This window comes from Diachasma alloeum, unplaced genomic scaffold (assembly GCF_001412515.2).
Source record: "Diachasma alloeum isolate Michigan unplaced genomic scaffold, Dall2.0 Dall_scaffold_00280, whole genome shotgun sequence".
NCBI classification, from domain to species: domain Eukaryota; kingdom Metazoa; phylum Arthropoda; class Insecta; order Hymenoptera; family Braconidae; genus Diachasma; species Diachasma alloeum.
In genome coordinates, this window is record NW_021680419.1 from 959775 (window position 1) to 987472 (window position 27698).

Here is a 27698-nt window from a genome sequence, read left to right on the forward strand (position 1 = left end):
TCACTGTGCAAATCTCGGGAGAGACGAGTCGGAACAAGTTCGCAGTATTTACAATTTCGCGAGCTGTCGGTGTTCGTTGAATCAAACGGCTCCGAATAATTGCAAAGTATTTTCGCGGGTGTTGCTGCCGAGATTGAGTGGATAAACTCACCAGAAAGGGCATAACAAATAAAGAAAAAAAATCATAACAACAACGAAGATCGAATAACAAGTTTTTGACAGTTGTTGCTGCAAGATTGAGAGGATAAATTCACCAGGAGCGGAATGAGAAATAAAAAAAAAGAAGGCAAAAGAGTATTTTGTTGAGCTAAAAAGTTCTTCGGCAGTTGCTGCAATCCTAGAAATCCCTGGAGATGGAATAAAGAGTAATAAGAAGTGCAGGGAAAATTCAAGAGATAAAGAGGAAGATTGAATGATCAGGAGAATGGATCGCCGAAAGTTCAAGTCGAACCGAGGTCTCCACCAGAACCTGCAGGCCCCATCGAGTTCCGCAGGTCCGGAGCCCGCAGAATCCGAGGACATGTTCAGTTCGTCGCACCGGACGAGCTCGCAGAGGCAGTCGAGTTTGGAGCTCCTCAGGAAACGAACGCAGACGCCAACGTCCACTGACGAGGAGCCCACGGGGAGTCAGAAGCGTCCGAGGGCAACGGGTGACTCCAAAAATTCCCCCTCGAAGATCCCGAGACTGGAGAAGTGGTCCCAACGTGAGGGTTCCAGTTCCAGACTTGGGAGGGTCACGTCGCAGGCTCGAGAGAAGCCGAGGGAGGTCCCCCAGGTGTCGCAGCCTCGAGAGAGGCAGAGGGAGATCCCCCAGGTGTCACAGCCTCGAGAGAAGCAGAGGGAGATCCCCCAGGTGTCACAGCCTCGAGAAAAACCGAGTCAGGTGTTCTCCCAGATCTCCAGTAGACGTCTCACCCCATCGAAGTCGTTGAGGCTCCCCCAGAGGTCCCCCGAGAAGCCCTCGCCCTCCAGGAGTCGCGACCCCAGGTCGTTGAAACGTCCATCCCCTCCAGAGAGTGATAAAGAGAATCGGACGTCCAATCCGAAGCCCCGAGCCTCGAGGATTCTCCTATCAGACGACTCCGACGACGAGGGCCCCATCCAGAAGGAGAAGACCCTCCTGGAGAAGTTCCTGGACCAGTGTGGGATCAGAGTCTCCCTGGAGAACGACGATCAGTACACGATATCAGTGAACCCAGCTGGAGTCGTCAAGAAGATCCAGGAGGTCCTCTCCAGCGGGGAATTCACGAAGGCGAGGGTGATTGTCGACTGGGAGAAGAGTCTGGAGGAAGTCGGCAACATCAAGAAGTACCTGAACCCCACGGTGATGGACCAGGAGAGGCTGGCCTCGGTGAACAACGCATCCCTCGCCAGGATTCTTCTCCAAGTCCCCCTGATCCAGACCGAGGTCCTCAGCTCTCTGTTACGACGTCTGAATGAGGAGGTTGTTGTTGCTGACTCCCTGGACGACGTCCCCTGGGCCTCTGTTCTCCTCTCGCAGCTGAGGTTCCTGGAGATCGTGGCCGATGCTGACGCCATGACGTCCAGTCTGGAGGAGCTCCTGGAGTCCGCCCCAGGCTGGTTCCAGAGGGAGCTGATTGCTTTTCTCCCTGATATCGTCACTGATTCTCATCATCAGGGGATTGCTGACATGCTCTGCAAACTCATGGAGACTGACAGCGGCCTCAAGGGGGTCATCCTGGGGTGCATCACTGGGCTGACCCTCGGCAAGGAGTACCTGGAGGAGTTGAGGAATAAAGTCCTCCTGATTATGCAGGAGAGCACGGAAATTTCCGAGATTCCCTCGATGGTGAAGTTCTGCTTGTACGAGTGCCCCAGTGTCGAGGTCTACCAGAAGGTCCTCAGGGTCGTGAGGGACCTGGAACTCCATCCCGACGAGAACACGAACACTGAGGAGTGCTTCACGAGTCAAATGATGATTGTTAACACTCTTAAAATGACGTTCATCATGACGAAGACAGCGCCCAAGGCGGCTCTCAACATTGTCTCGGAAGTCACCAACGAGAAGCCGAAGGTCCTGGACCTGATTATGATGCTGGTGCTCTGCAGGAACACCCTGAAGAGGAAATTCGCTGAGAATGTCTTCAGGAAGCACGTGAAGAGTGGGTACTACAGGGCGAGTCTTCTGTACTCGTTCTATCACGATTATGAACAGGTGGCGAAGGACTTCCAGTCGACAGCTTTGAGCCTCTCCAGTTGTCTTCTCAAGTCCGAGGACCAGAGCCTCGTCAACTTCGCTGTGGAGTGGTTCAGGCACCAGTTCGTGGCTCACAGCAAGGTCTTCCTCATGCAGACGGAGATAATCAATAAATTGATACTGCTGATGGGGAACAACGATCACACTGCCAAGCATGCACTCTCGGTCCTCTGCAAGATGACGGAAACTGCTGATGAGAAGGATCAGCTCCAGAGGCACTGCAACGAGCTCACGGTGCTCATGGAGAAGATCGATCAGTTCGATCTCGAGGAGGTGGGAACCATGAATGACCTGCTCTACGCCCTCTGCGACAGCTCGAACTCTTCCTCGGAGGCCCTCAGGGATGATCTCTTCATTCTGCTTCAGAAACAGCTGTCGAATACTGACGCTGTGGTCAAGTGTAAGGGGGTCGTGGGGGCGGTTATGGCGATGAAGCATCTGGTGAAGAACGAGGAGTCTGTCAGTCTGGCTGGAGAGATCCTCAAGAAGCTGGAGGTCAGCACGAGGGACTGCCCCAGGGGCAAAGCCCTCTTCTACGATAAGATGGGCCAGGTCATTGCTAATGACAGAGGCATTAACTCCGATTTTGTCAGGGGGCTCATCACTGCCTGCGAGGACACCCTCGTCACCGGTTATATGACTGAGAGGGAGACCTATCGAGGGGATTTAGTCCCCTGTTTCTGCTTGAATACTAATCAGGATGGTAACTTGGGGCCTGACATGTTCATCCACTTTGGAGACAGCAAATATGGGGCCATTGTTCCTTCGCTGTTTCGACTTGTGAGGATTGGATATGTTCACATCAGCGAGAATCACGATCTGGATGAGGTCAGCGCTGTCCTGGGGACCGGGATCATGATGCCCAGGGACATGGACATGCCGGACACCAGGACCTTGGATCTTATGTTCTACTGCATCAACTGGTACAGGGAATTGATCAGTGCTTACATCACTGAGGAGGGGTCGTTGATGAAGAAGCAGGTGGTACAGAGGCTCGATAATCTCATGTTCCTGCAGGGGGAGCTCAGTAATCTACTCTCACTGGCAGAGCCCAGGTACCAGCCACCACCTTGCTACTTCCACAAGTTTCCCCCGCCTGCGTTCAATCGAGTCGAGAAAAAGGTTTGACTTTATTTTATCTGGTATACCTTGTATGTTTATAGCTAAAGGGGTAACAGAATGTCACTAATTCTCCAAATTTTGGAACAAATTTCCTGCAGAAAGTTATCGATGTTTTGATTAATCGAAGCACATTAAACTTCAGGAGGCGGTAATTAAAATCAATGTGCGTGGGGTGCCAACAAAATTAATAACTTTGAGCAGGAAATTTGTAGATTTTCAGGAAACGGTGACCTGCCCTCTTAAGGATTTCTAAGTATGTTTTACAGATTGGTACAGACCACACTATAGATTCAACCATTTTCGATCATCAAATTTGTCAATTAAATTACGTGAGGAAATATTGAGCGTCATTCCAATTACATTTTACGTAGAATTATAATGTTCTTGAACATTCGTTGTTTATAAATAAATAATTGAAATTGTTTGTACTTTCGAAAACCTTTTTTTTGGGCTGAAATCGGTTTTTAGGAAAATTCTGCATATGAATAAATTTTTTACGATTCCGAAAAAATGATTTTTACAGTGAAGAATTGATTGTTTATAAATTATTTATAGAAAACGCTCGTAATTTTCGAAAACTGCATTTTTCAAATTATTTCATCAATGTTTCTCCAACAGGAAACTTTCTAATGTTTTTCATATTTTTAAAATGTTTTCTAAGGTGCAATATCGAGATTCAATTTAATACCTGCAAAGTTTAAATAATAAAATGGACTATCCTTAACACAAATCACTCAATCTTTAATCCATCAATGGTTCCAACGTTCTCCATACCATTATAATTTAAATTTATTAAATTCCTTCAAGATGGCGAAAAAGTCTGGGAAGAAGAAGGATTCTGACAAGAATACAACAGCCACTGGGGGAATTCCGGAGTGGGAGGCCTGGGAGAATGGCTCCCTCATGACCATCAAGAACCCCATGTACTTCAGGAGACTCGACGCTACTATCGTCCACTTCTTGGACACTGAGATCAGCAACGAGTTGTCTCCAGGTCACGTCTGCTTCATCGTCAAGGAGTTGTCGTCGATGCTGGACGACGACAGCATTGCCAATCAGGCGTTCATCAGGGAGCTCGTGGAACTGCTCCCCAAGATCATGGCCAAGCTGAATCATCTGGTGAGCCAGTTGAGGACTGATGATGACAGTCAGCACAAACAGGCGGTCTGGCTGATTCTCTCGTTGGTCTCCAAGATCTTCAACTGGAAGGGCTTCGACTCCGCCACACACTGGGGACTCCTCAGGGCCGGGCTCAGGGTTCTCGCCAGTCAGAGTGATGAGGCTAACAGGAGTCTCAAGTACTCTAGGGAGCTGGTGGCCGCGGCTTATGAGTACTTTGAGTCCTTGGCTGATGTCGCCACGCAGATCCCCGTGGCTCACGCTCTTGTCAACATGTGCAAGACCCTGATGAAACACTCGGAGACGTTCACTAAGGAGCAGAAGGACAAACAAGCCAAGATGGCTTATGCGTTTTTGTGTCTGGAGTGGCCTGACGACAAGCATCTGGGGAGTCTCTACAAGGCGGCGGTTACTGGGTTGCTCAAGAACTGGATGGATCACGAGTCGAATTCTTTGAGGACGGTCTCTGAGGTTCTTGAGTGGCTGCCCGAAGAGGTGAGGCAATGATTGATTCAAATTTTTATTGTCCTCGCTTGGCTTTTTAGGTTTTTCTTCATTTTTCTTCCTCAAATCCTCTTTTTTTCGCCGTGATTTAAATTTGTTATGTTATTGGAGGATGAATTTCATTGGAATGATTATATTATTTTATTAAGCTGTAAGAAAAAAATTGAACTTTGTGAACTGTTGACTAGTAATTTTCAGGAGAGTGATACTAAATACGATTTAGGGAAAAAAATAATGAAGGGGATAAATTCACCTGAATTTTCCTGATTTCTGTGGACTTTGAAAGAATAATTGAACTAAAATTTACAGTCTTCATTCATTCTTCTATAAAATTTCTAATTTTCAATTACGAAAGCCCTTGAAATTTCAGTGAAACTAATGTGTTAAAAATTTCCAAGAAGTGTTTTTAACAGTGATATTGTTTGTTAATTTTGGATTAATATTTTGTTGTTTAGGTGGAGACGATGGAGAGAACGACTGATAAACTAACGAAACTCCCAACGATAAACAGAGGCAACTTCCATTATCTCTTCCAAAAGCTCCTGGACGGGCTCTTGAGAGGGGCGAAGGTCTCGTTGGCAGCTGCACAGGGGGAAGGACAAAAACTCCAGGTCTGGAAGGCCGTTGGGAAGAATGTGCAGCTGTTAGTGAAAGTCTGCAAGACCATCCCCACTAGGGGAACTCTGTTGAGTTACCTCAAGCTCATGCCCAATCTCCTGAAGATGCTTCTCAATGTGGGAATGCACACGCTGGAGCACAATCTGAGGTACCAGCCTGAGGAGGTCACTGGCATTCTCAAGATGATGCAGATGGGGACGAGGTATCTCAATGCTGTGTGCTGTCATAGCACTGAGAGGAAGGACATGGCTCTCACTAAACTCATTCCTGCTGCCAAGAGCATTCTCGAGCAGCTCGTGTACAGTGTCAAGGGGATGCTTGTTGTCAATAATAGTTCCACTGCTTTCTGGATGGGGAATCTTGTTAATAAGAATTTGGACGGACAGGAGATACTCTCGCAGGTTTGTGTAGATTTTTTTTAAATAAAAAATTTGTTCATTCATTCTTCAACGTTCTGAATTGAAACTTTGTGCTAAATAACGCTGTTTAGGAGAAAAAGATGAGTTGTTGCATGAATAAGGGAATATTTAGCTAAAAAATGATGATAAAATGATGAAGTAGATAATGAAATGATGGATAAGAATAAGAAATTGAGAAAATATGCGCAAAATTATTATTTGAGATTTGTTCTGTTACAGAATTCAACAACCTCCGAGGAGCCCACCATTCCAGATATCAGCACTGATAACAATGTTTCGAGTGCAGATGAGTCAGAGTCTGATATCCTTGGAGAAGACGATGATACCAACGATACTAGAGATGATGGGTCTATTGATAGCTAAATATCCGGCAATTTTTTAAATTTTTTTTTGGTGTTCATTAACTTTGAGTATAAATTTGAGAATATTCACATGTTGAAGGGAAAAATCGTTGAGGTTTTGGTCGAGTTTAATTACAATTGAACTTGGAATTATTTACAGACGCATGAAAAAATTGAAATGAAAAAATTTGCGTTGCTATATCACATGAGCAGTCTGTAATTATGAAAATATTCAAATAGAGATACGCGCGATCTCCATGGAAATTTCCAGTTTCAATACTTCGTTAATTGACGATTTGATTGAATAATTTCACTCGAGAGATGTGACGAAACGCTGACGACTCCACGTTTTATCCTCGTTCATGGTTTCTTCGACGAATGTAACTCTGTCTGAGGCGTCAACGAGTATCACAGTGTGTGTTCTCGTGCCATAATTTCGCTCCCCTGCGTGCACAAATATCGAACTGAGGGCTTTGCTCTCCTCCTGGTGGATCTCCTCCATTACATCGTCAGGCAAATGCCTGAATTCGGGGGAAATAGCCCTAATTATTCTTCTATTTTTCTTATCTCATTATATTTGGCTTCTACTCACTGCTCGTTCGATTTGAGGAAGTGGATGAGCTTCTCGATGAGCACGTTCTCGTGAGTGCTTTTGGAGTCGGTGACGATTTGCTTAAATTGCTCCTTTCCATTTGTCACTTTTTTGTAAGGAGTCTCCACCGATGTGTTACCAAAACCCAGGATCGTGTCGGTTACTGATAGTTCTGGCCCTTTGCTGTTTCTAGAACTGCTTAAGAAACTCACTTCAGCTGTTCTGGAAAGAAAAATTAGGGGCAAATTATTGATGGTTTCTTTATTGATGTGAAGGAGTGAACAATATGATTTTCAATTTATTGATTTCAGTTGAGACAGAAAAAGAAATATCTCTAAATCTAATAGAGTTTGAGATGTTCATAAAATAGTTTATGATGTCTCTGTTTCTTTTATTTTGTTTTCTTTCTTTCTTCAGTTCCAGTTTTTTTGAAAAATATGATTTGATGCGCAGAAAAAGAAATTTATGTACGAAAAATATTATTATTATTATATTAAGAAAGTATTATTATTGTTATAGTCTACGAATCTCTATGGAATACTTTATTCTAGAAACATTTTGAAATAGATTTAGTTTAGGGAGAAGTCTCTGATTTTTTTTATAGAAAATTTCATGGACAAAATATCTTCAAATATATTTTTTTCTAATTTAAAAATCTTCAAAAATAATTATCGATAAATCAGGATTGACCTAACAATTTCATTCAATTTATCTTGCAAATATCTCTGAAACCACAAGATTTCATCAAAAAATTCCGAAAGATTTTTTTGTAACTCGTGGAACTCTCTCGAAGATGTTCTCAAAAATTCCTCTGCACTCCTTCGTTTGCAAAAAATAACGAAATAAAGACTATTAACCACTCCACTCCAACAATACAACTACAATCGACTATTTTTGTTCACCACCTACTTCAAATCAAGAAGAACCAACGTGTACGGATTGTACGTATCGAACTTCCTGTTCTCCTCATACAAAGTACTTAAGTAATTCTCTGTAGTCTCCCTGGACACGACGTAGTTCGTCACCAGGAACCCGCGGCCCTTCTTCGGGGTGTCTGGCCCATCCCGAGGATTTTCAGTGGGTGGCTCGGAGAGATTTAGAAGTACCCCGCCGCGGCCTTTCGTAGAAATCGCCAGCCAAGTGCCTCCCTCCTTCGTCGGTTCCTCGTCAGTCCCTTAATCAAACGAAAATTCGATTTAGGGAAAATTACTATGAGTTTAAAGTCGCAGGCTATTGAGAAATGAGATTTTTCATACATTGAAGATCGATTATATAGGGGAGAGTCGAGCAAAATAGGACGTCTCGTGATCTTCTTTAATTGTCAATATCTTCATTTCGGTAGGGAAATGGTAAACGGTTTAAGTCCACTTATCTCCCAATTGAGTTTTTGAGAAATATTTCCGAATCTAACGGAGATGGCAAAATTTTCGTAATTACATTTGTTGTAGCTCTCAATCGGCGCTACAAAAAAAGTTATAACAACAATTTTGCTATCTCCCTTAGATTTCGAGATATTGATTAAAAACTGTTCAATAGTCAAAATTGACTTATACCGTTTTACCACTTCGCTACTGATTTTTATAAATGAAGATATTGACAATTGGAAAAAATCTCAATACGTCCCATTTTGCCCGACCCTCCCCTATGGCTAAAAATAAATAATTGGTGCAAAAAACTTATTTATTATTTATTGTTCGTTTACCCCACAGATGCTTAAAATGTTAAAAATCCAGTCCAGGGCCTCCAATTTTTTAATTACAGATTTTTTTTCAAAATTTTTGAAAAAATGTGTACTATAACATTTATGAATTATTTTTTTGAAATCCAACTCCTACACAGCTAATTTCGTTTTTTTTTAAATAAAAAATTGCACCATTCATGTGAAATAGCCCAAAAAATGTTTCTGAAAGAATCGATAATCTATTTAAAATATTTTAAGGACAATTTTTTTGCCTATTTTACAGGAATGGCGCAAATTTTTATACTAAACAAAACGAAATTACCTGTGTAGGAGTTGAATTAAAAAAAAAAATTAGTAAATGTTATTGCACACATTTTTTCGAAAATTTTGAAAAAAAAATTTCTGCAGCTCAAAAATTGAACTATTTTTAACAGTTTAAGCATCTGCGGGGCAAACGAACAATACACTTAATAAATAATTAAGTTTTTGCACTAATTATTCATTTTTAGACATATATAATTGATCTTCGATGCATGAGAAATTTCAATCCATCGCCCGCGACTTTTAAAAGTCATAGCAGTCTCCGCTTAATTAGTACGAACCAATTCCCCCTCTCGCTAATATAATAATCACCCGTTTAACCTTAAAACTGGGGGTTCCAAGGAACAAAAATACTAAAAGTTATCCCCAAAAACAAAACTGGAATTTGTTTAATTAATTAAAAATCCAGAACTTAACGACTTTTCTCTTATATAAATATTTTCTACGTTTATAAACAGTCTGTTGTGGTGAATTTAAATATTTCCTTAACCAAGAGAATAAAACGATATCTTTCGTTACTTGTTGATTAACTTTTTACGAAATTACCTCCTAAACAATCTGGATGATTTTCCCAGTAATATGCAGCTCTCGTCGGTCGATGATAATTCTCGTCTCTATTTGTTGCAACAATCAAACGATAATCCGATCCAGTCGCGCTGGGGTTTCGATAAATGAAGAGAATGCACATTATTTTCGACGTTTTGAGGGCTATTAATTGTAAAATACTGATTGCTGGGAATTTTACGGCACTCGACCGAGGGAATTGAGTTTTGAATGTGCGGAGGTTCTTTTAACAGTGACTCCCGCATTTACTCGATTTATACTTGCGCACTCGAGATGGGGGGAAGCCTGATAACAACTTGACAATTATCCGAGTGCAAATATACGCACGGTAGTTGTCTGAAGATCTTGAGTTTAGGAGATCGTATATTTGTCAAGGGCTGAACGCTTCGCGCGTCACTGATTACTCGGTTTTATTCTTTATCTTATTGTCGTGACAGCTACTCCAGGAATAATGTATTAACTTGGGTACGGGATTTTTTTTATTGGGGAGGGGGATGAGATTAGCTGTTTGAGCGAAGGAGAGAGGCTTTTTGCACTTATCTTCGGGGAAAGTGGAAATGAGAGTGAAATATTGTCAATTATCAATTGATAATCTTAGGAACATGTTATTTATTAATTAAGTAGAGATACTGATTTGTTAATTGATCGATAATGTCGTCGGTAAGAGGGGAATAGGAGGAAATAGTGGGTAATTAGTAGTTTATCAATAATTTTAAACGAGTTTAATGGTTTCCAGGTACTTCGGCTATTTTTTCTCCAGTGAAATGCTTTTCTACTTTTTTAGTTGAAAATCAGAGCTTTCATTTGAACCTCATTTCACCCGAAGTTTCCTGACATTTTACAATGATTTTATTATTTGAACTTTGTGGTCTGAATTTGAATTCCGATGTTGAATCGTTAGAGAATATTTTAAAAATCTGAAAAAAATGAGAAAGTTTACCTTTACCTTTGGAGAAAGATTGATGAAATAATTTAAGAAATTACAAGCATTTTCTATGAATAATGTTTAAACAATCAATTTTCCATCACAAAAATCATTTGTTCGGAATCGTAAAAAATTTATTCATATTCAGAACTTTACTAGAAATCTATTTCATGCCTAGAAAACAAGGTTTCCGAAAGTTTAAACCGTTTTAATGAATTATTTATAAACAACGAATGTTTAAAAAATAATAATTTTGTGGAAAACGTAATTTGAATGACGCTGAATATTCATGATTTTTTCAATTTTTTTACGCAATTTAATTGACTAATTTGATGATTGAAAGTGCAACTGAAATTGATGTTGAGTTCAAAATAAAGAGTTCAAGGGCTCTTGGGAGTCCAATAAAAGTGAAGCTCATAAAATTGGGGATAGGAAATAAATAAATGGGCACGAATCTTCGCCACTTGCTCATATATTACATAAACTCCGATCACAAGTGTCGATACAAATTTTCGTGATGACTTTAAATCATGCTCATTCTTAAACAAAGAGTAATAATAAAGTATCAGTTGTAACAACCACCCAAAGACGTACGGATCGACCTTTATTCTGACTACAATCACGATGATTCATAAATTTATTACTCTATTGAATTATTACGATTGATTTTTTATGCAGGGCTCATGGCGATGGGCTTGGGTGGCTCGGGGTCTGGGAATTCACCGACTCTCTCCATGTAGTGAGCCCCGAGTTTGAACGGTCTCAATTCCCAGGCAATTCGGGACTCCATCGTGCAGGGGTAGACGCCAATGTCCTCGAGGGTTGGGAGCTCTGGGACGAGAATGTCAGACGTGTGCTCCTGGGGGAATAGAAAATTTATTTCAACATTAATTCCTTATCCAATTTGATACTTCGATTTTACTTTGTTTTTCAGCTTCAAAGTTGAATTGATTCAATTATTTATTCATTCATTCCCGTGGGAATGAATGAAATAAATTCGATAATAACTTTTTTTCATTCCCTCAGGAATAAAAAGATTATGTGAACATTAATTGTCTATTGGATTTGCTATTTTAATTTTATTTCAATTTTTTGATGATTAGATTTTTGTTTCATTTTCGTTTTACTAAATTTCATTTATTCCTGAGGAAATGAATGAAATCCATTCAACAATATTTTTTTTTGTTTCTTCAGGAATAAAAAATTTATTTCAAGATTAATTGTCTATTGCATTAGATACTCCAATTTTACTTTAATTTTTTAGATGACTGGATTTTTACTTCATCTCCGTTTTATTCAATAATAGTGTTCGATTCCCTTCAAAGCTGAATCGTTGCAATTATTGATTGATTTAATAACTTTAGTACCTTCTCAAGGCCATCCCAATGGAGATTTCCGAGTGGATACCCTGGGCTGATGGACTCGACCAGACTGACTTTTAATTTGAAGAAGGGACAGTTCTTGAGGTCCAATCTCCTGTACCCATAGTCTTTCGCTTCCTTCCTGATAAAGTAGTTCATCCAATCAACGAGGTCTCCAAGCTTGTATCGTTGAGGACTGTAAATAACGAAATGTTGAATTATTCGAATGATTAGTGGTGTCACAGAGGGAAGAATAGAGGTGATTACCCAGCAAATTGATAAGTTTTTCCAGCAGTCGATGGATCCCTCACTAGGGCAGTGATTCCACCAGCCACATCACCAACCCAAATCGGCTGCTTCTCTGTTTTTTCACCTTTTTCCCACAGGGCAGTACCCCTAAGCAACGATTCAAGTGACAAAATAAAGGCATTAGAAAAATCCATTGAATAAATCGACGTTGAATTTTAAAGTATTTTTGAAAAATTCAAAATAGAGCATTTGAGGAAAACATCAATGTTCCCTTATGAGACAAAAAAAAATTTTTAAATTGAAAAAAAACTGAACTAAAAAAAAATTTAGAGGCTTTTTTATGTTGTAAACAAATGAACATCCTGTTATTATTATTATTATTTTATTACTTTCTTTTTTTTGTTGTTTTCTGTATTTTTTGAAATTTTCTTTTTGTAATCTCCACTTACACACATGTAAAATCGCAGAATGAACCAAAGGTTCCAATGCATATCAATAAAACCAAATAAACATCTTTGTTCTTTAAGTATTCATAAAATAATCTACTCACTCACCTGAAGATCTAGAAAAAAAATACAAAATTTTTTCTGTAGGTCATGGAATTCTTTATGACAAATTTCTTCACGCGTGTCCCAACATTAAAAAATTCAGGAGCATAAAAAGCCTGAAGTACTTACCTCAAGTGCCTTCTCCAGAACCGACAGTAAACATTGATCCACCTGTCCTCCTGACCGTAGATTGTCGCAGGTCTGACGATTGTAGCCTCTGGGAATTCCTCCTTCACCGCTTGTTCACCGCGCCACTTCGATCTGTAGAACCCTGAGCCCTTCGGCAGGAGGATGGGCTGTGGAAAGGCCAAGCAAACCAAATAAGATCAAATAGATAATAATAAAACGTTAATTTCCGACATCAACGAAAATATTCGATGAAAAAATCGTTCCACAGTGTTTTTAATGAATTCACCTTTGGATCTGGGCTGCAACTGAGAGTTGACAAATGAATGAACCTCTCGACCCCAGCCTCCTTCGCCAACCTGGCGAGTCGCCTCGCCCCATGAACGTGAACGTCATCAAACGTGAAGTTCTTCGTCTGCCAGTCACGTCCAATCAGGTTGATAACAACGTTCGAGTACTTGATGCACTTTCTGATTGAATCCTCGTCGGTGAGTTGGAACGGATGGAACAGGACTTGCCCGAGGTCCCCAACGAGCTTCAGGCGCATGGAGCTATAATGCTCACCTCGGTAAGGCAAAATTAGCTGTTGACAAAATTTAATTCAGTAGCGAAGTGGTAAAATGGAACAAGTCAATTTTCACTTTTGACCGATTTTCAATGAATATCTCGGAATCTAAAGGAAATACCAAAATTGTTGTTATAACCTTTTTTGTAGAGCCGATTGAGGGCTACAACAAATGTAATTACGAAAATTCCGCTATCTTCCTTAGATTCCGAAATATTCATTAAAAACTCAACTGGGAGGTAAGTCGACTTAAACCGTTTTACCACTTCGAATTGAACTCAACTTGAAAATTGGAGTGAATTTAACGAAATTGACGACAAGACATCTTCTCGTAGGAGATGTAACATGAAGATAATAAATAATTCTTACTTATTTATTTATTTATTCAAGTGATAACTGTCTCACAACGAAACCCCATAAATGGAAAAGACTATAAAATGGGGAACAGGGATAAAAATTTCTAGTAGTAGAACAGCTAAAAAAAATGATTCAAGGTTCTCAAATTATAATTCCCGAAAGGCAGGTGGAGGAAAATGGACAATTTTAACATCTTTTGTGGATGTTTATAATTCAGAAACAAATTTATCAATTGAGATCAGTTTAGTCGATACAGGGAGAGAATTGTACTTCCCCTGGGGGAAAATTCTAGGAAATTAAAATGGAATGGATTTATATAGAATAATTAACTTATGATAATAAAATACTAATAATAATAATTAAATAATAATTGTATATAAATCCATTTCATTGATCATTCAATAAGTCAGTAACATTAAAAAATAATTCAAGTGTCCATTTCTTAATTAAGTCTGAGACATACTATTTTCCCTGAAAGTAGACTCAAAAATATTCTTCAATCTACTACATAAAATTCATCTAACATTATCAATTCTAAAACAGATTAATTCAAAACATGTAGAGTAATTTCTGCAGTTGTTCTTAAAACGTCGGGTAAACAAAAATAAACTCACGGAAATAAATAACCGAATTGGGTAAAATTGAATGATTATAATGTCTGTCATACCTGGGTGCCAATTTTGCCCAGTCGATTGCAAACATAACGCCCCACGAAGCCAGTGTTACCGAAGACTGTGCAGACGATTCCATTGAACGAACTTCTTCCACCTGTTCCTCTCTTCAGCGATGTTGTCGTCGGATTTTTTATTATTCGAGGCACATCGGAGGAGTACTGACAGTGCTGGAGGGCGATTGGAGCCAAGGACAGGACAGTTTTCTTCTCTGTTCAACGGAGTAAAGTGTTAAATTCAAAAAATCCCATTCGTTTTTTTTTTTATTTCGCTTTAATTTCACTTACGTGCAATTTGCAAAGCACTGAAGGAAGAAATAGCAGCCATCCCAATCAGCACTCGTTCGGCTAATGAAAGATATTAATTATCCACCCCCACAACATCCACGTGATTATCCCCACGTACTCCCTCGCGTTATGAACGCGAATTCCCAGTGAGCCTTCGATTTCTCCGATTTTCGGACTCTCTTTGGAGCACCGAAACCTTCAGGTGATTATCATATGTTGTGATATTACATAAAACGAGGTTAGGGGAGTTAAAGGGGAGTGCCCATGGAGTTAAAGGGACTCCGCGGTCGCCTGTTGTGAATTTTTGGAAATTTAAAAAGCGCCGGATTTTTTTTGCGGGATCAGAGTCGCCTGTTTCGACGGTGCGAGGCTGGATTCAACTTTCGGAAATTATCTACTGCGCTTATGCGCTTTCTACGATGGGTCGAGTTGGAGACTTCTCGGAGGAAGCGGTAGACCAGCTCCGATACGCGGACGACATGGACTTTGCGAATTTCAGTCTTTCGATTGGGATTTTTCGTTTTTACTAAATCGTCACACATTTTTGGATAATTTACTGGGATGATGGGGCCGTTTTAATGGGTTTTTGGGGGTGGGTAGGCACTTTCAATTTTTTTATTCCGCAATTCAGTAGCGAAGCGGTAAACCGGGTTAAGTCGATTTCTACTATTGACTAGTTTTTGACGAATATCTCGGAATCTAAAAGAGATAGAAAGATTTTTGTCACGACCTTTTTTGTAGAGCCAATAGAGCGTTATAAAAAAAGTAATGAGCAAAATTTTGCTATCTCTCTTAGATTCCGAGATATTCAGCAAAAACTGGCTAATAGTCCAAATCGACTTGACTCGGTTTACCGCTTCACTACTGAATTTATCTTTTATTGTTTTTTTTATTCTGAATGCCAAATGGGTGCTTTGTTTATGAATTGTTGATTTTTGTTTTGTCAAGTTTCATGGGCTTTTTTCCAATATATATATGATAATATAATATATTTAAAAACTAAACTAAACAACATTAAACACTGAACTAAACCAAATTAAACATTTATAATATAATATATTTAAAAACTGTTATGAGCCATTATTGAGTTGATTTAAAATTTTTTTAAATGAAAATTCGAAAAATTAATGGATGAGTTGAATTTCAATTGTGAAGATGGATAGCCCTCAACTAATTCGATTGATTTATAGATCATTACTGATGAATAGTAAACATAAAATTAAAAGGAAAAGACAATACTGTAAATAAATCTTGTAAAAAGACATGAAATTCAAACGTTTGCCCAAAAACCTCAGATATTTCTTCTCCAATTCAGATATGATAATAATTCTTCTACTGAAAAGAATTATCATCATTTCAAATAATTGATTTTTCAGTTTTATAATTATTGCGCTTGATTATTATTATTCTTTCATTATTATTTCGTAGTCGTACAACCAAAAAAGAATAAACTAAGAAAAATGGAAACATAAAATTAAAAAAAAAAGACAATACTGTAAATAAATCTTGTAAAAAGACATGAAATTCAAACGTTTGCCCAAAAACCTCAGATATTTCTTCTCCAATTCAGATATGATAATAATTCTTCTACTGAAAAGAATTATCATCATTTCAAATAATTGATTTTTCAGTTTTATAATTATTGCGCTTGATTATTATTATTCTTTCATTATTATTTCGTAGTCGTACAACCAAAAAAGAATAAACTAAGAAAAATGGAAACATAAAATTAAAAAAAAAAGACAATACTGTAAATAAATCTTGTAAAAAGACATGAAATTCAAACGTTTGCCCAAAAACCTCAGATATTTCTTCTCCAATTCAGATATGATAATAACTCTTCTACTGAAAAGAATTATTATCATTTCAAATAATTGATTTTTCAGTTTTATAATTATTACACTTGATTATTATTATTATTTCATTATTATTTCGTAAAGTCGTAAAACCAGAAAAGAATTAAGAGTGACAAAAAAGCAATAAATTGAAATAAAATTCCGACAATGAGATTTGATTAGATTTCTCAGATCCTAAGTGAAAGAAAAAAATAAAAACTGTTCTTCTCTCACTCACCGCAAGTGTCAGCAGCTCAGCTCCCGCAGCGCTGGCTCCCCCTCGTTGTCACCCAGCAACCACCGAAAATACACATTTTTTGCATATGTTCCCAAGTGTCGTGAGTCAGTCGGTAGGTCTTGAACATTCCTCTCAATAAATAAACACCCCCCACACCCACCCGGTAGCACAACCCCTCGCACCCTGGCGACTCCTCCACCGGGTATCACAGCTCCAAGTCTCGTCCCTCTCGTCGGCCAAATGACGTATCAAACCTAGATATATGCACACAAATACCCCATTCCCATTCCATAATCCATATTGTGCATCCGGCTGCAAACAATCATCTCCGCGGATCGCGGCTCCTCGTCGCCCAACAATTGTCTCCGGGAGAATTGAAACAAAGTGCTGGTGTTTGTGCTGGGGAGTGTGTGCATGGGTTTGTGTTCACGTTCGTCAGGGCGTGTGCATGCATAACAGATACGTATACGGTGAGAGTAGAGAATTTCCTCCAGTCAATGGTCATGAGAAAAATTGCCAGAGGGGCTTGACAAAGGTCGAGATGACGGCGAATTGTTGCCCCCGGTGTCGCGTGAAAATGGAAATATTGGGGGGGACGAGGGATTAATGATGAGACAGTGTTTTCTGCCTCTGTTTGCCCGTGAAAGGGTAGGACCGAACCTATCATCCCGACCAGACAGTCCGCGCGCGCATGTCTCAGCTCACGTTATCGCCATTTTGTAGGTGAATATAAGTTGGGTGAAAAAAAGAGTTTGACTTCAAGTTCAGTGGATTTGCCGAGGTATTTATCAAGTAGGTGATGTTGGGATTGGGATGGGGCTTGATTGGGCTATTGATTCGGGGGAGGGGGTGCAGGCGAGGGGGAAGTGTGGAGGATTTTTTGGTTGGCGATGGGAGAGGGAATGGAGTTTATTGCACACAAGTGTCGGGGATTTGGCAGAATTGAAGGGAAGGGAATAACAGAGGAAGGTGGAGAGGAGTCGATTGGTTTTTGAGTTTGGCTGGGAGTTTTTGGATGGGGTTAAGGGGGCTGGGGGTGGTTCGCCGTTTTGGGGAGGTTGGAGGAGGTTTGGTGGGGGGGTCGGGGATTTTTTGGAGTCTGGGGGGGTCGGTTTTGGAGGGAGGGGGTTCGATTATTTGGGCAGTTTTGGGGGATTTTTGTTGGGGGAATTGGAGGGATTGGAGTGACTGGAGAAGGTGGGGAAGGGCTTCATCATTTTTTGATGTCTGGGATTTTTTAGATGAGGGGAATGTGGGGCGGAGGGAGTGGGTTGAAGAAAATCGAATTTGTTTATTGTTTTTGGGTTTTATTTCTCGAAGATTTCTCTTAATCCAAACTGAAGACTTGTGAACGTGGAGGTGAACTGAAAAATTGTGTTTGGGGAGTTTGGAGCAGTTTTGGTGTGAGGGTTCTGGATTTTTTGGAGTCTGTGAAGAGAATTGGTTTTGGAGCGAGGGGGTTCGATTATTTGGGCAGTTTTGGGGGATTTTTGTTGGGGGAATTGGAGGGATCGGAGTGACTGGAGAAGGTGGGGAAGGGCTTCATCATTTTTTGATGTCTGGGATTTTTTAGATGGGAGGAATGTGGGGCGGAGGGAGTGGGTTGAAGAAAATCGAATTTGTTTATCGTTTTTGGGTTTTATTTCTCGAAGATTTCTCTTAATTCAAACTGAAGATTTGTGAACGTGGAGGTGAACAGAAAAATTGTGTTTGGGGAGTTTGGAGCAGTTTTGGTGTGAGGGTTCTGGATTTTTTGGAGTCTGTGAAGAAAATTGGTTTTGGGGGATTTTTCTTGAGGGAATTAAAGGGATTGGAATAACAGAGGAAGACGGGGAGGAGCTTGATAATTTCTTGTTGTCGGGGATTTTTGAAATCAGGAGGAAATGGAATTGAAGGAAATCGAATTTGTTTATCGTTTTTGGGTTTTATTTCTGCAAAATGTCTCTTAATCCTAACTAAAGATTTATGAACATGAACATTTATGAGATGAACCGGAAAATTAGTTTGAGGAGTTTGGAGCAGTTTTAGTGCAAAGGTTTTAGATTTTTTGGAGTCCCTGTGAAGAGAATTGGTTTTGGAGCGACAGGATTCGATTATTTATGTATTTTTGGTGGATTTTGATTGGGATAATTAAAGAGATTGGATTGGATTTTTAGATGGGGTGGAGAAGATGAAATTTTAAGAAATCGATTTTTTCTATCGTTTTGGCGAGTTTGGAGCAGTTTTCTTGTGAAGGTTTTGGATTTTTCGTTTCACTAAGTGGAATGATTTATTGGAAATCCTGTTTATTTATCAATAAATTGGATTTTTTTATCAATAAACTAGAGAAAATACAGTTATTTCTGATGGGGTTTATGGAATTTTTGTTCCAGTCATTTCTCGGGAATTTATTTGAAGTCTCTCAAGGGCTAATGAGATCTGGAGCAGAGGAATTAATTAAATTATTCATTCATTTTCCCTTGATTTTAATCCGGAAAAATAGTTCAGTTAAACACTGAAATGAAATATTTCTAATTGATGCAATCGTTAGTGACCAAGCTGATTACATTTTCCACACAATTTTCGCTCTCTCTTGTATGTTTTCTGACCACAGTCACTCCAGGATATGTGTCACGACATTCCTAGGAGTGACGTGACCAAACTGTACAGTTTAACGAAAATTGCTATTTCGTTGGGGGAGTCGAATTTAGTAGTGAATTGGTGAAACCTCATCGAGAGCTCAGTATTTCGTGATCAATTGGCGCGATTGGGACGAGTCAGGTGTCATTTTAAAGTCCAGAAAAAGACCTTCAGAATGAAAAAAAAATCAGCGAACTTCTCCCTGCGGTTCTCGAGCTATTGACGATTAAGGGGGACTGTGTTATCACCCTCTTTCCAAAGCCCCATTCACTATTGTTTATAACTGTGCGGTTATCTTGGCAATGAGTGATTTTAAACGAAAATGTGGTAAAACATTTTTTACAGGAAATTTTCTCAGCTACAAAAAATGTTCTGTCACATTTTTTCCTAGGATCAACCCTTATCCAGATAATTTCACGTTTAACAAGCGAAAAATTGACTAATTCAGCTCTGCGAGGTTTATTTTAGCTCTCCGAGTAATTATTTCGGTGGAAATGTTCCTAGGGATTCCAGAGTGACGCGGGAATAGGACAGACCGGATGATGGACTGACAGGGAAACCAAAGTAGAACACATGAGAAGAGAGTAAAGGAATTCACTCGGTGGTGGGGTGGAGCCAATTAAGCTTGGACAAGATAACAGACATTTGGGTGAATCTGATACAGCTAAAATGCCTGCTATACCCAGGCCTGGTAGTCTCAAGGATCCTGAGATTGCCGAGCTGTTTGAGAAGAATGATCCCGAGAAGATATTCGAGGATCTCAGGGAGATTGGACATGGGAGCTTTGGGGCTGTTTATTATGCACGATGCCTACTCACCAAGGAAATCGTTGCCATCAAGAAAATGTCGTATTTGGGGAAGCAGACTGTCGATAAGTGGCAGGATATACTCAAGGAGATAAGATTCCTGAGACAGCTGAATCACCCCAATACTATTGAGTATAAGGGGTGCTATCTGAGGGATCACACAGCATGGGTGAGATTTATCGGTTTTTATTCTACTTTTTTAATTTTATTTTCCCATTCTCTTTTATATTTTTTTGTTACGTCGTTAAACTTTAGTTCCCTGATTATTTTGCAAATATCTGGGAAAGTCATGACTTCAGAGTAAAGTCAAGAGTTTTTTTTTATTACTGAAGAAATTTTCTCTGGAGAATTTTGTAATAAATTTCGCGAGCTAAAAATTGCGTGTCAATTTCCTACCAAATGACTTATTTTATTATTTTACTATTTCATTTTGTGTGGAGGATGTTTTGAGTGCATTTGTTTATATTTATTTATTTAAAATACCATATATGGCCGATTAGGCCTTTTACATACTGGTGTCTTGGAAGACGTATCACAACTTTTTTTTTAAATCTAAGAACAAAAAACAAGAAACAACAATATATGTCCTTCGTATATCGTATATACATTCTGAGTGAGAGTGCATTTGTTTATAATTATCTTTTGATTATTTGCTCCAGACTATTTTGCGAATATCTGAAATTAATAAATTGAGAACAAAGTCAAAGAATTTTTCTCGTAAAAAATGGAGTTTTTCCTCAAAAAATGTTTTTGCCAATTTCTCCTTTCACTCAAAATTGTAAATAAATTCCTGTCGAAATCATCTTCGTGAAAATTTAATTAATCTCTGGACAATTATACAATCAATTTCTCTCGATAAAAATGACTCGTTAATTTCCCGTTAGACCCTGACTGACTATTTAATACCAACTTTCCAGCTCGTTATGGAGTATTGTGTTGGCTCAGCCTCCGATATAATTGAAGTACACAAACGACCATTAAAGGAGGACGAAATAGCAGCAATTTGTGAGGGTGTACTGCGTGGCTTGCATTACCTCCACTCTCTTGGTAGAATACATCGTGATGTCAAAGCTGGGAATATACTGTTGACTGAAAATGGCACTGTCAAACTCGCTGACTTTGGCTCCGCCAGTATAAAGTGCCCGGCCAACAGTTTTGTGGGGACACCGTACTGGATGGCACCTGAGGTCATTCTCGCCATGGACGAGAGCCAGTATGATGGCAAGGTCGACGTCTGGTCGTTAGGAATCACGTGTATAGAATTGGGTAAAGTGCACTATTCAAAATTTTTAGCGTCTCTTAGGCGATTTTTGGATATTTCAGTTCAATTTGCCATTGGAAATTCAAAATTTCATGGAAAAATCCATTGAAATTGTGAATTTCAGCTCAATTATTGCCTGAAAATTAAAAGAAATTGGGAAAATTCAGGTGAATAAATTCCACAGTTTTTAATGAATTGAAAATTCATAGTTAATTGGTACGAATATTCATGTTTTGATTGAAAATTCAAGTAAGTTGAGGAATTCTTGTCTTCCTGCTTCTCAAACATTTGGAATTTCAAGATTTCATACTACCCAACTGCCCCTAAAATGTCTATTTTTTCCCAACAGTGTATCTTCATTCTATTTTTCATGAATTCTTGGATTCTTCCAGTTTCTTTTGATTCTTCTCAACTTCCTGCTTCTTATCGCTGGGAGATTAGGGGAATTGTTTTTTTCTTTTCATTAGTAATGGGACTTTTTTTATTCACAGCGGAGAGGAAGCCACCGTATTTCAACATGAATGCTATGAGTGCACTGTATCACATTGCCCAGAATGATACGCCAACGTTAAATTCACCAGACTGGTCTGATGTTTTTGGGAATTTCGTGGAAGCCTGTTTGACGAAGAGCCCCAATGAGAGACCATCGTCTGGTAAACTATTGTCGGTGAGTCAATGTTTTCAATGAATTTTGACTATTGACCAGTTTTCAATGAATATCTCGAAATCTAATGGAGATAGCAAAATTATCATTATAACCTTTTTTGTAGACCCGATTGAGAGCTCCAACAAATGTAATACCGAAAATTTCGCTATCTCCCTTAGATTCGGAAATATTTCTCAAAAACTCAACTGGGAGATGAGTCGACTTGAACCGTCTTACCATTCCCTACTGAATTCGTTCAAAGTTTTATCTAAACCCAGTAGTTTCCGAGAAATTCACATTTGCAATTCCCGAAACTCCCCACAAAAAAACCCCCCAATAAATTAGTAAAATAATTCCCTCTCATAACTCTCTGAAACTTCCCCCAACTGATTAAAATGATCTTCCCTTCCAGCATGGATTCGTAACGAGAACGCGCTCCCCTCAAGTCCTGATCGACCTGATTCAGCGTACAAAAGGGGCAGTTCGTGAGCTGGACAACCTGAACTACCGTAAAATGAAGAAAATCCTGATGATCGATGCATGCGAGAGCGAGAGCCAAGTGGGAGATGCTGACGACACTCCGGACGAGCAGACAGGTGGTGACAGCAGCAAGAGCAACTCCATAACATCAGAGCACTCGATCCACTCGATGGGGGTATCAGCGAGCTCCCAAAGTTCCTCCACCAACAGTCTACCACTGCCGAATGTAAACGACGCAAACGACTACTCCTCAGGCTCAGTGAGGAATCGTCACAAGATATCAGCCGGGGTCACTGCCAATTTACTCGAGCACGGTGCCAATAATTTTGCAACAATAAGGACAACATCGATTGTCACTAAGCAGCAGAAGGAGCACATGCAGGAGGAGATGCACGAGCAGATGTCTGGCTACAAGAGGATGAGGAGGGAGCACCAGGGTGCCCTCGTGAAGCTCGAGGAGCGCTGTAAAATGGAAGTGGAGTCACACAAACAACTACTCGACAAGGAGTACGAGACACTCCTCCAGCAGTTCAGCAAGGAACTCGAGAAACTCCAGCTCAGGCATCTGCAGGAGCTCGAGAGGAAGTTAAAGCAGAATCAAAATGCCGAGAAGAAGCTCCAGAAGGAGATCATGAGCAGGCAGGAGGCAGATCGCAAGGCGCTGGAGACCCAGCAGAAACGAGAGTACAAGGCGTACAAGGAGAGGTGGAAAAGGGAGCTCTCCCAGGATGAGGTCACACCCAAACGTCAAAGGGATGCTACACTTCAGAGCCAGAAGGATAATCTTCGTCAGATGGAGGCGCAGGAGGAGCAGCGACTCGCTAGGGGACAGCGGGAGTATCTTGATTTGGAGATACGAAAATTTCGGAGAAAAAAATTTCTCATTTTTCATAGTCTCGAGCAGGAGCTTCTGCGTGAGGTAAATTTAGGGCCTCATTGGTGGGGGTTTGACGGAAGATTAATAAGATTCTAAACGTTCACTTCATTGATTTTTACTTTCCTGTTTAGATATTTTTGCAAAATCCAAAATTGATATTAGAACATGTTTAATTTCTCACGTGATTTATGGATTTATTTAGATAATTATTGAGCTTTAGAATTGTTTCAAAAAAACATTCTGTGTAATTTGTGAAATTTTTTGTAAAAAACGTCTGTAGATTAATTTTGAATTTATCCATTTCATTTAATTGAATTTGAAATGTGAAAAAACTCTTCATGAATTCTTCTCCACCCACTCGTTTCTCAAATAATATCACTCCAATTATCAATTAAACTAATCTGTTATCACAGGAACTGAATAAACGCCAACAACAGTTGGAGCAGGCGCACGCGATGTTACTGAGACACCACGAGAAAACCCAGGAATTAGAGTATAGACAACAAAGAGCAGTGCATTCACTGAGAGAGGAGCAAATACAGCGCCAACATGCCACTGAACTTTGCAATCAGCAGGAGTACATGCAGCGGGCTGAACGTGATCTGCGGAAGAAGCATGCACTTGAGTTGAAGCAACAGCCCAAGAGTTTGAAGCAGAAGGAGATGCAGATTAGGAAGCAGTTCAGGGAGACGTGCAAGATACAGACGCGTCAGTACAAGGCACTCAAGGCCCAGATACTCCAGACGACGCCCAAGGACGAACAAAAGGCGGTTATTAAAAAATTGAAGGAGGAGCAGAGGCGAAAGCTGGCGCTGCTTGGGGATCAGTATGAGCAGAGTATCGCGGAGATGCTGCAGAAGCAGAGCATCAGGTTAGACGAGTCACAGGAGGTCGAATGCCATCATCTTAAGGTAATCTTTTATTGCGCGAATTTTCAGTCGTTTTTTGCCAGGTTTTATTTTATTATGAGCACATGTCAGAGACTGATTGATGTCCTAGAGTAAAATAGCCCATGAAAGGGTCAACTTTTGATGTATATTTTGACACGATTCATCATTATACCTGGACTGTTAGGAAAAAAGAAATTTCCGTTTTTACTGAAAATTCAAGGAAATTCCTTTTGAGTAGCAAGAAGACGAGAGTTTTACAACAACACCTCAATTTTCAGTACAAAAATGAATATTCAGTACCAAATTATTTTCATGGAATAATTGAATTTATCATTTTCATCGATTTTGCCATAAGATTTTGAATTTTAATTGACGGGCATAATTTCGTAATTCAGTTGAACTTAATTTCGATTCATTTGGCGATGAGTGTGACTCTAGGGAACATTTTTGCTGCAATTTTTAAGGAAAATTCTGTGAAATGTAAAACCTCTTAATATTACATATTCATTATTCAAATCTGCGTCAGAATTTTTTGTTTTTTCAATACGAATATATATCAATTTCAATGTTTTTTTTGCATTCATTAGGAGAGGCTCAATTATGAACTAGAGATATTGATGGCATATCAGTCAAAGAATAAAATGCAGGCTGAGGCCCAGCGTAATCGTGAGCGGCGTGAACTAGAGGATCGTGTGTCAGTGAGACGAGCTCTCCTAGAACAAAAAATGGAACTAGAGACTCAGGAATTCCTTCAAGAACGTAGCGAAAGGATACGTTTGTTGCATGAGAGACAGGAACGTGAGTTACAACAATTTGACGAGGAGAGTGCGAGAATTGGATTTAGGTAATTATAATTCTTCTACTTACTCTCAATTTGAATTGTTAATTCGTCACTTTCATTTGTCAATGAATTCTCGTAATTTTTTGTTGTTGTTCCAGTGCTCTAGCGATTGCCGAAGCATCTAAAGAGTCTTACCCAGACGACGAGAGCCTGAGTGGTTCAATGTTGAGTCTAGCCCACAGCAATAGCTCCACGTCATTTCCTCCAAGTAGTCTTTAATTACAATAATCGTCAATATACCTAATACGGCCACACGTTCAACAACGACTCTTGCACTACAATGAGTCGATAGTACAGTGGGACTAATTACTATTATTTCTTTAGTTTATTTTTTTTATATAGAAACTCGAGTCAGTAGTTAATTGGTAAAATGATGATAAATTTTAAATACATTTGGGGGGGATTCTTCTGTGAATATTTGTGGGGTGAGGTAGAAATTTCAGATGACCTTTTTTGTGGTGAATTTAATGAACTGTGAGAAAGGTATTTAATAAAATTTGAACCATTTGTCTCAGGGATATTTGCAAAATAAATGTTTTTGAAACTTGCACTTGAAAAACTTTTGAAATAATTTGGCAAATATCTTGGCAACTGCTGGGTTCAGGAAAAATGTCAAAATACATTTCTTGCAAAAAGGTTTCCTGACATTTCTCCTCGGAACAGCTTGGTTCAAACATATTTACAAAACAATCTGCTCTTTACCATTTCACCACTGGAGTTAACATTGACAAAACTCACCGCAAGATTCATTATTCATTGAGAAGAAAAAAAAATGTCTCTGTATGAGAACGCTAGCGTAATTGTGTACGTGTGTAGTATCCTGTCGAGTCCTCCATTGAGAACAAATTACCTTCCTTTTAATAAATTGCCCGCTCCTTCCTCACGACAAACAGTGAAATGAATCCAAAATTGAGATGAAATGAAGAGACAGACTCCGACGACCACAATGGGATCCATTATCTGGCCATCATCTGCTTCGAGATCACCCTCTTGTATAATTTGTGTTCATGTCATAGTCGAATAATCGAGAATCAGTTGATTGGGCCACCTCATTCGTTCCCATAATTTTCGATCATCAGCACAAAGTCTTGTAACTAAAATAATCACTAGTGAAGTGGTGGGGGAAATAACATCACGTCGAATATTTCAAAGTTCTCAGGACTTTTCCCTTTGAAATCCACTGCTCTCGAGATATTCTCAGAATTATTAGAAGAGTCACAAATTATGAAAAATTCCAAGCCCATTATTCTAAAAGAGTCTCCAGAACAAGTGGATTTGCTAAAGAATTTTTTTAGTGCAGAGATTTTTTTGACATTTCCCCCTAAAACTCAGCATTCTCTGGGTATTTTCAAAATTATCCGAAAAATCAATTCTATGATAATTAAAAAACTATTATCACTAGTTGAAAAAAAGAATCAAAACTCTCAGGAGATGAAATCCTCGCTCTTTACCACTTCACTACTGTAACAATCGTAAATGTGAAAGATATTTTCCAATTTTGACCACCACTTTGTCATAAATTTCCATTGAATACCTTAAGCATAAGCGAGAACTCATCGATGTATTGTTGTAATCCCACATTGTGCCACCATGAATTATAAACATAATTCACGTAACAATTGGAATTACATTGAGGTGCAATACGCTAAGTCGTGGGCTCGGTAATTTTACGAATGAAAATTTTTACGCTTAATTGTAATGAGTGTTCAATAACGAACACATTAGGCTACAAAATTCTTTTTTATTACTCAATCTTCTGTTCAATAATTCCCTTTTTTTCTTTTAATATGCTGTGATGTTACTTGACAAAATTAAAAGAAAAAAGAAAATAATAATTATAATAACAATCATCTGAATCTCAATGTTGTCGTCAAGCGTCGTGTACATAGTGTCTACCGACTATTTTATAGGCAAAAGTTGGGATTAATTAATTCACCAATTGATGATAAACGATTTGAGAGGCCAGAGACAGCGTTTTAGGTAAAAAAAATGATTTAATTATGAAGAATAACTAGTGACCACAATAATTGGTCAACTCCAGTTACGTTGATTACCACGAGAATGACATTTGTTTGTATTATAAGTAATTCCTGCGAGTATATATCAATCAACTATTAATAGATTAAATACAGTTCCATTAAGTGAAAGATAAAAAAGCAAAAAGTAATTAACGATATGATAATAATATGATAATATTATCAGCAAAAACAATAATAATATTCTAACGATAGAACGATTAATGATTAATACTGCACTTTGCTATCCTCGAGGGTTTTAGAGAGAGAGTGAGAAATCTTTTTTATGAGACGCGTTTGCTACTTGTTCGGCGTTCCCCGGAGCCGCTTGTTCGTCGGTGTTAATAGTTCAGAGCGCATGTGAGAGGGGGGAATTTTTTTTTTGCGGGGGTACCCTTTTTATTCTGTTGCGTAGGCAAGAATTACCTCTTGTGGATGTTCTGCAGGGTTGGGGTTTTTGGGGGAAGTTTTTGCGATTTTTGATATTTTGCATTGTGCAGAGATAGTTGATTAATGGAAGACGAAGGTCGGCGTAGAAATGTGTCTGTACTGTTGGGAAAAAATTGAAATTTCGGGGAATGTTGATTAGTAATGCTCGGGAG

At 39.2% G+C, this 27698-nt stretch overlaps 4 protein-coding genes across 7 annotated transcripts; 2 read left to right on the forward strand and 2 right to left on the reverse strand.

Annotated features, from left to right (window-relative positions):
• Window positions 1-55: 55 nt before the first annotated feature.
• Window positions 56-8364, forward strand: LOC107038406 (Fanconi anemia group D2 protein). Its single transcript, XM_015257498.2, has 4 exons — window positions 56-3340; window positions 4148-4954; window positions 5419-5982; window positions 6220-8364. The coding sequence occupies exons 1-4, from the start codon at window positions 413-415 to the stop codon at window positions 6361-6363; spliced, it is 4443 nt and encodes a 1480-aa protein (XP_015112984.1). The 5' UTR covers window positions 56-412; the 3' UTR covers window positions 6364-8364.
• On the reverse strand, window positions 6172-9975 carry LOC107038407 (transport and Golgi organization 2 homolog). Its single transcript, XM_015257500.2, has 4 exons — window positions 9482-9975; window positions 7843-8107; window positions 6934-7155; window positions 6172-6862 (listed from the first exon to the last, which is right to left on the reverse strand). The coding sequence occupies exons 1-4, from the start codon at window positions 9621-9623 to the stop codon at window positions 6652-6654; spliced, it is 840 nt and encodes a 279-aa protein (XP_015112986.1). The 5' UTR covers window positions 9624-9975; the 3' UTR covers window positions 6172-6651.
• A 903-nt stretch (window positions 9976-10878) lies between these two features.
• Window positions 10879-15015, reverse strand: LOC107038350 (NADH dehydrogenase [ubiquinone] 1 alpha subcomplex subunit 9, mitochondrial). Its single transcript, XM_015257394.2, has 7 exons — window positions 14589-15015; window positions 14298-14512; window positions 12998-13291; window positions 12712-12878; window positions 12053-12181; window positions 11792-11981; window positions 10879-11283 (listed from the first exon to the last, which is right to left on the reverse strand). Exons 1-7 carry the CDS (start codon window positions 14626-14628, stop codon window positions 11095-11097), a joined length of 1224 nt encoding a protein of 407 aa, XP_015112880.1. The 5' UTR covers window positions 14629-15015; the 3' UTR covers window positions 10879-11094.
• Window positions 15016-16714: 1699 nt separating this feature from the next.
• LOC107038351 (serine/threonine-protein kinase Tao) lies at window positions 16715-27321 on the forward strand. Of its 4 annotated transcripts, none has more exons than XM_015257395.2 (8): window positions 16715-16773; window positions 19785-20255; window positions 21004-21352; window positions 21839-22014; window positions 22406-23392; window positions 23764-24261; window positions 24828-25084; window positions 25180-27321. In XM_015257395.2, the coding sequence occupies exons 2-8, from the start codon at window positions 19950-19952 to the stop codon at window positions 25298-25300; spliced, it is 2694 nt and encodes an 897-aa protein (XP_015112881.1). In that variant the 5' UTR covers window positions 16715-16773; window positions 19785-19949; the 3' UTR covers window positions 25301-27321. The 4 variants fall into 4 exon arrangements, with proteins under 4 accessions (XP_015112881.1, XP_015112883.1, XP_015112884.1 ...); XM_015257397.1 differs by lacking the exon at window positions 16715-16773 and adding an exon at window positions 16786-17131; XM_015257398.1 differs by lacking the exon at window positions 16715-16773 and adding an exon at window positions 17140-17453.
• Window positions 27322-27698: the final 377 nt, after the last annotated feature.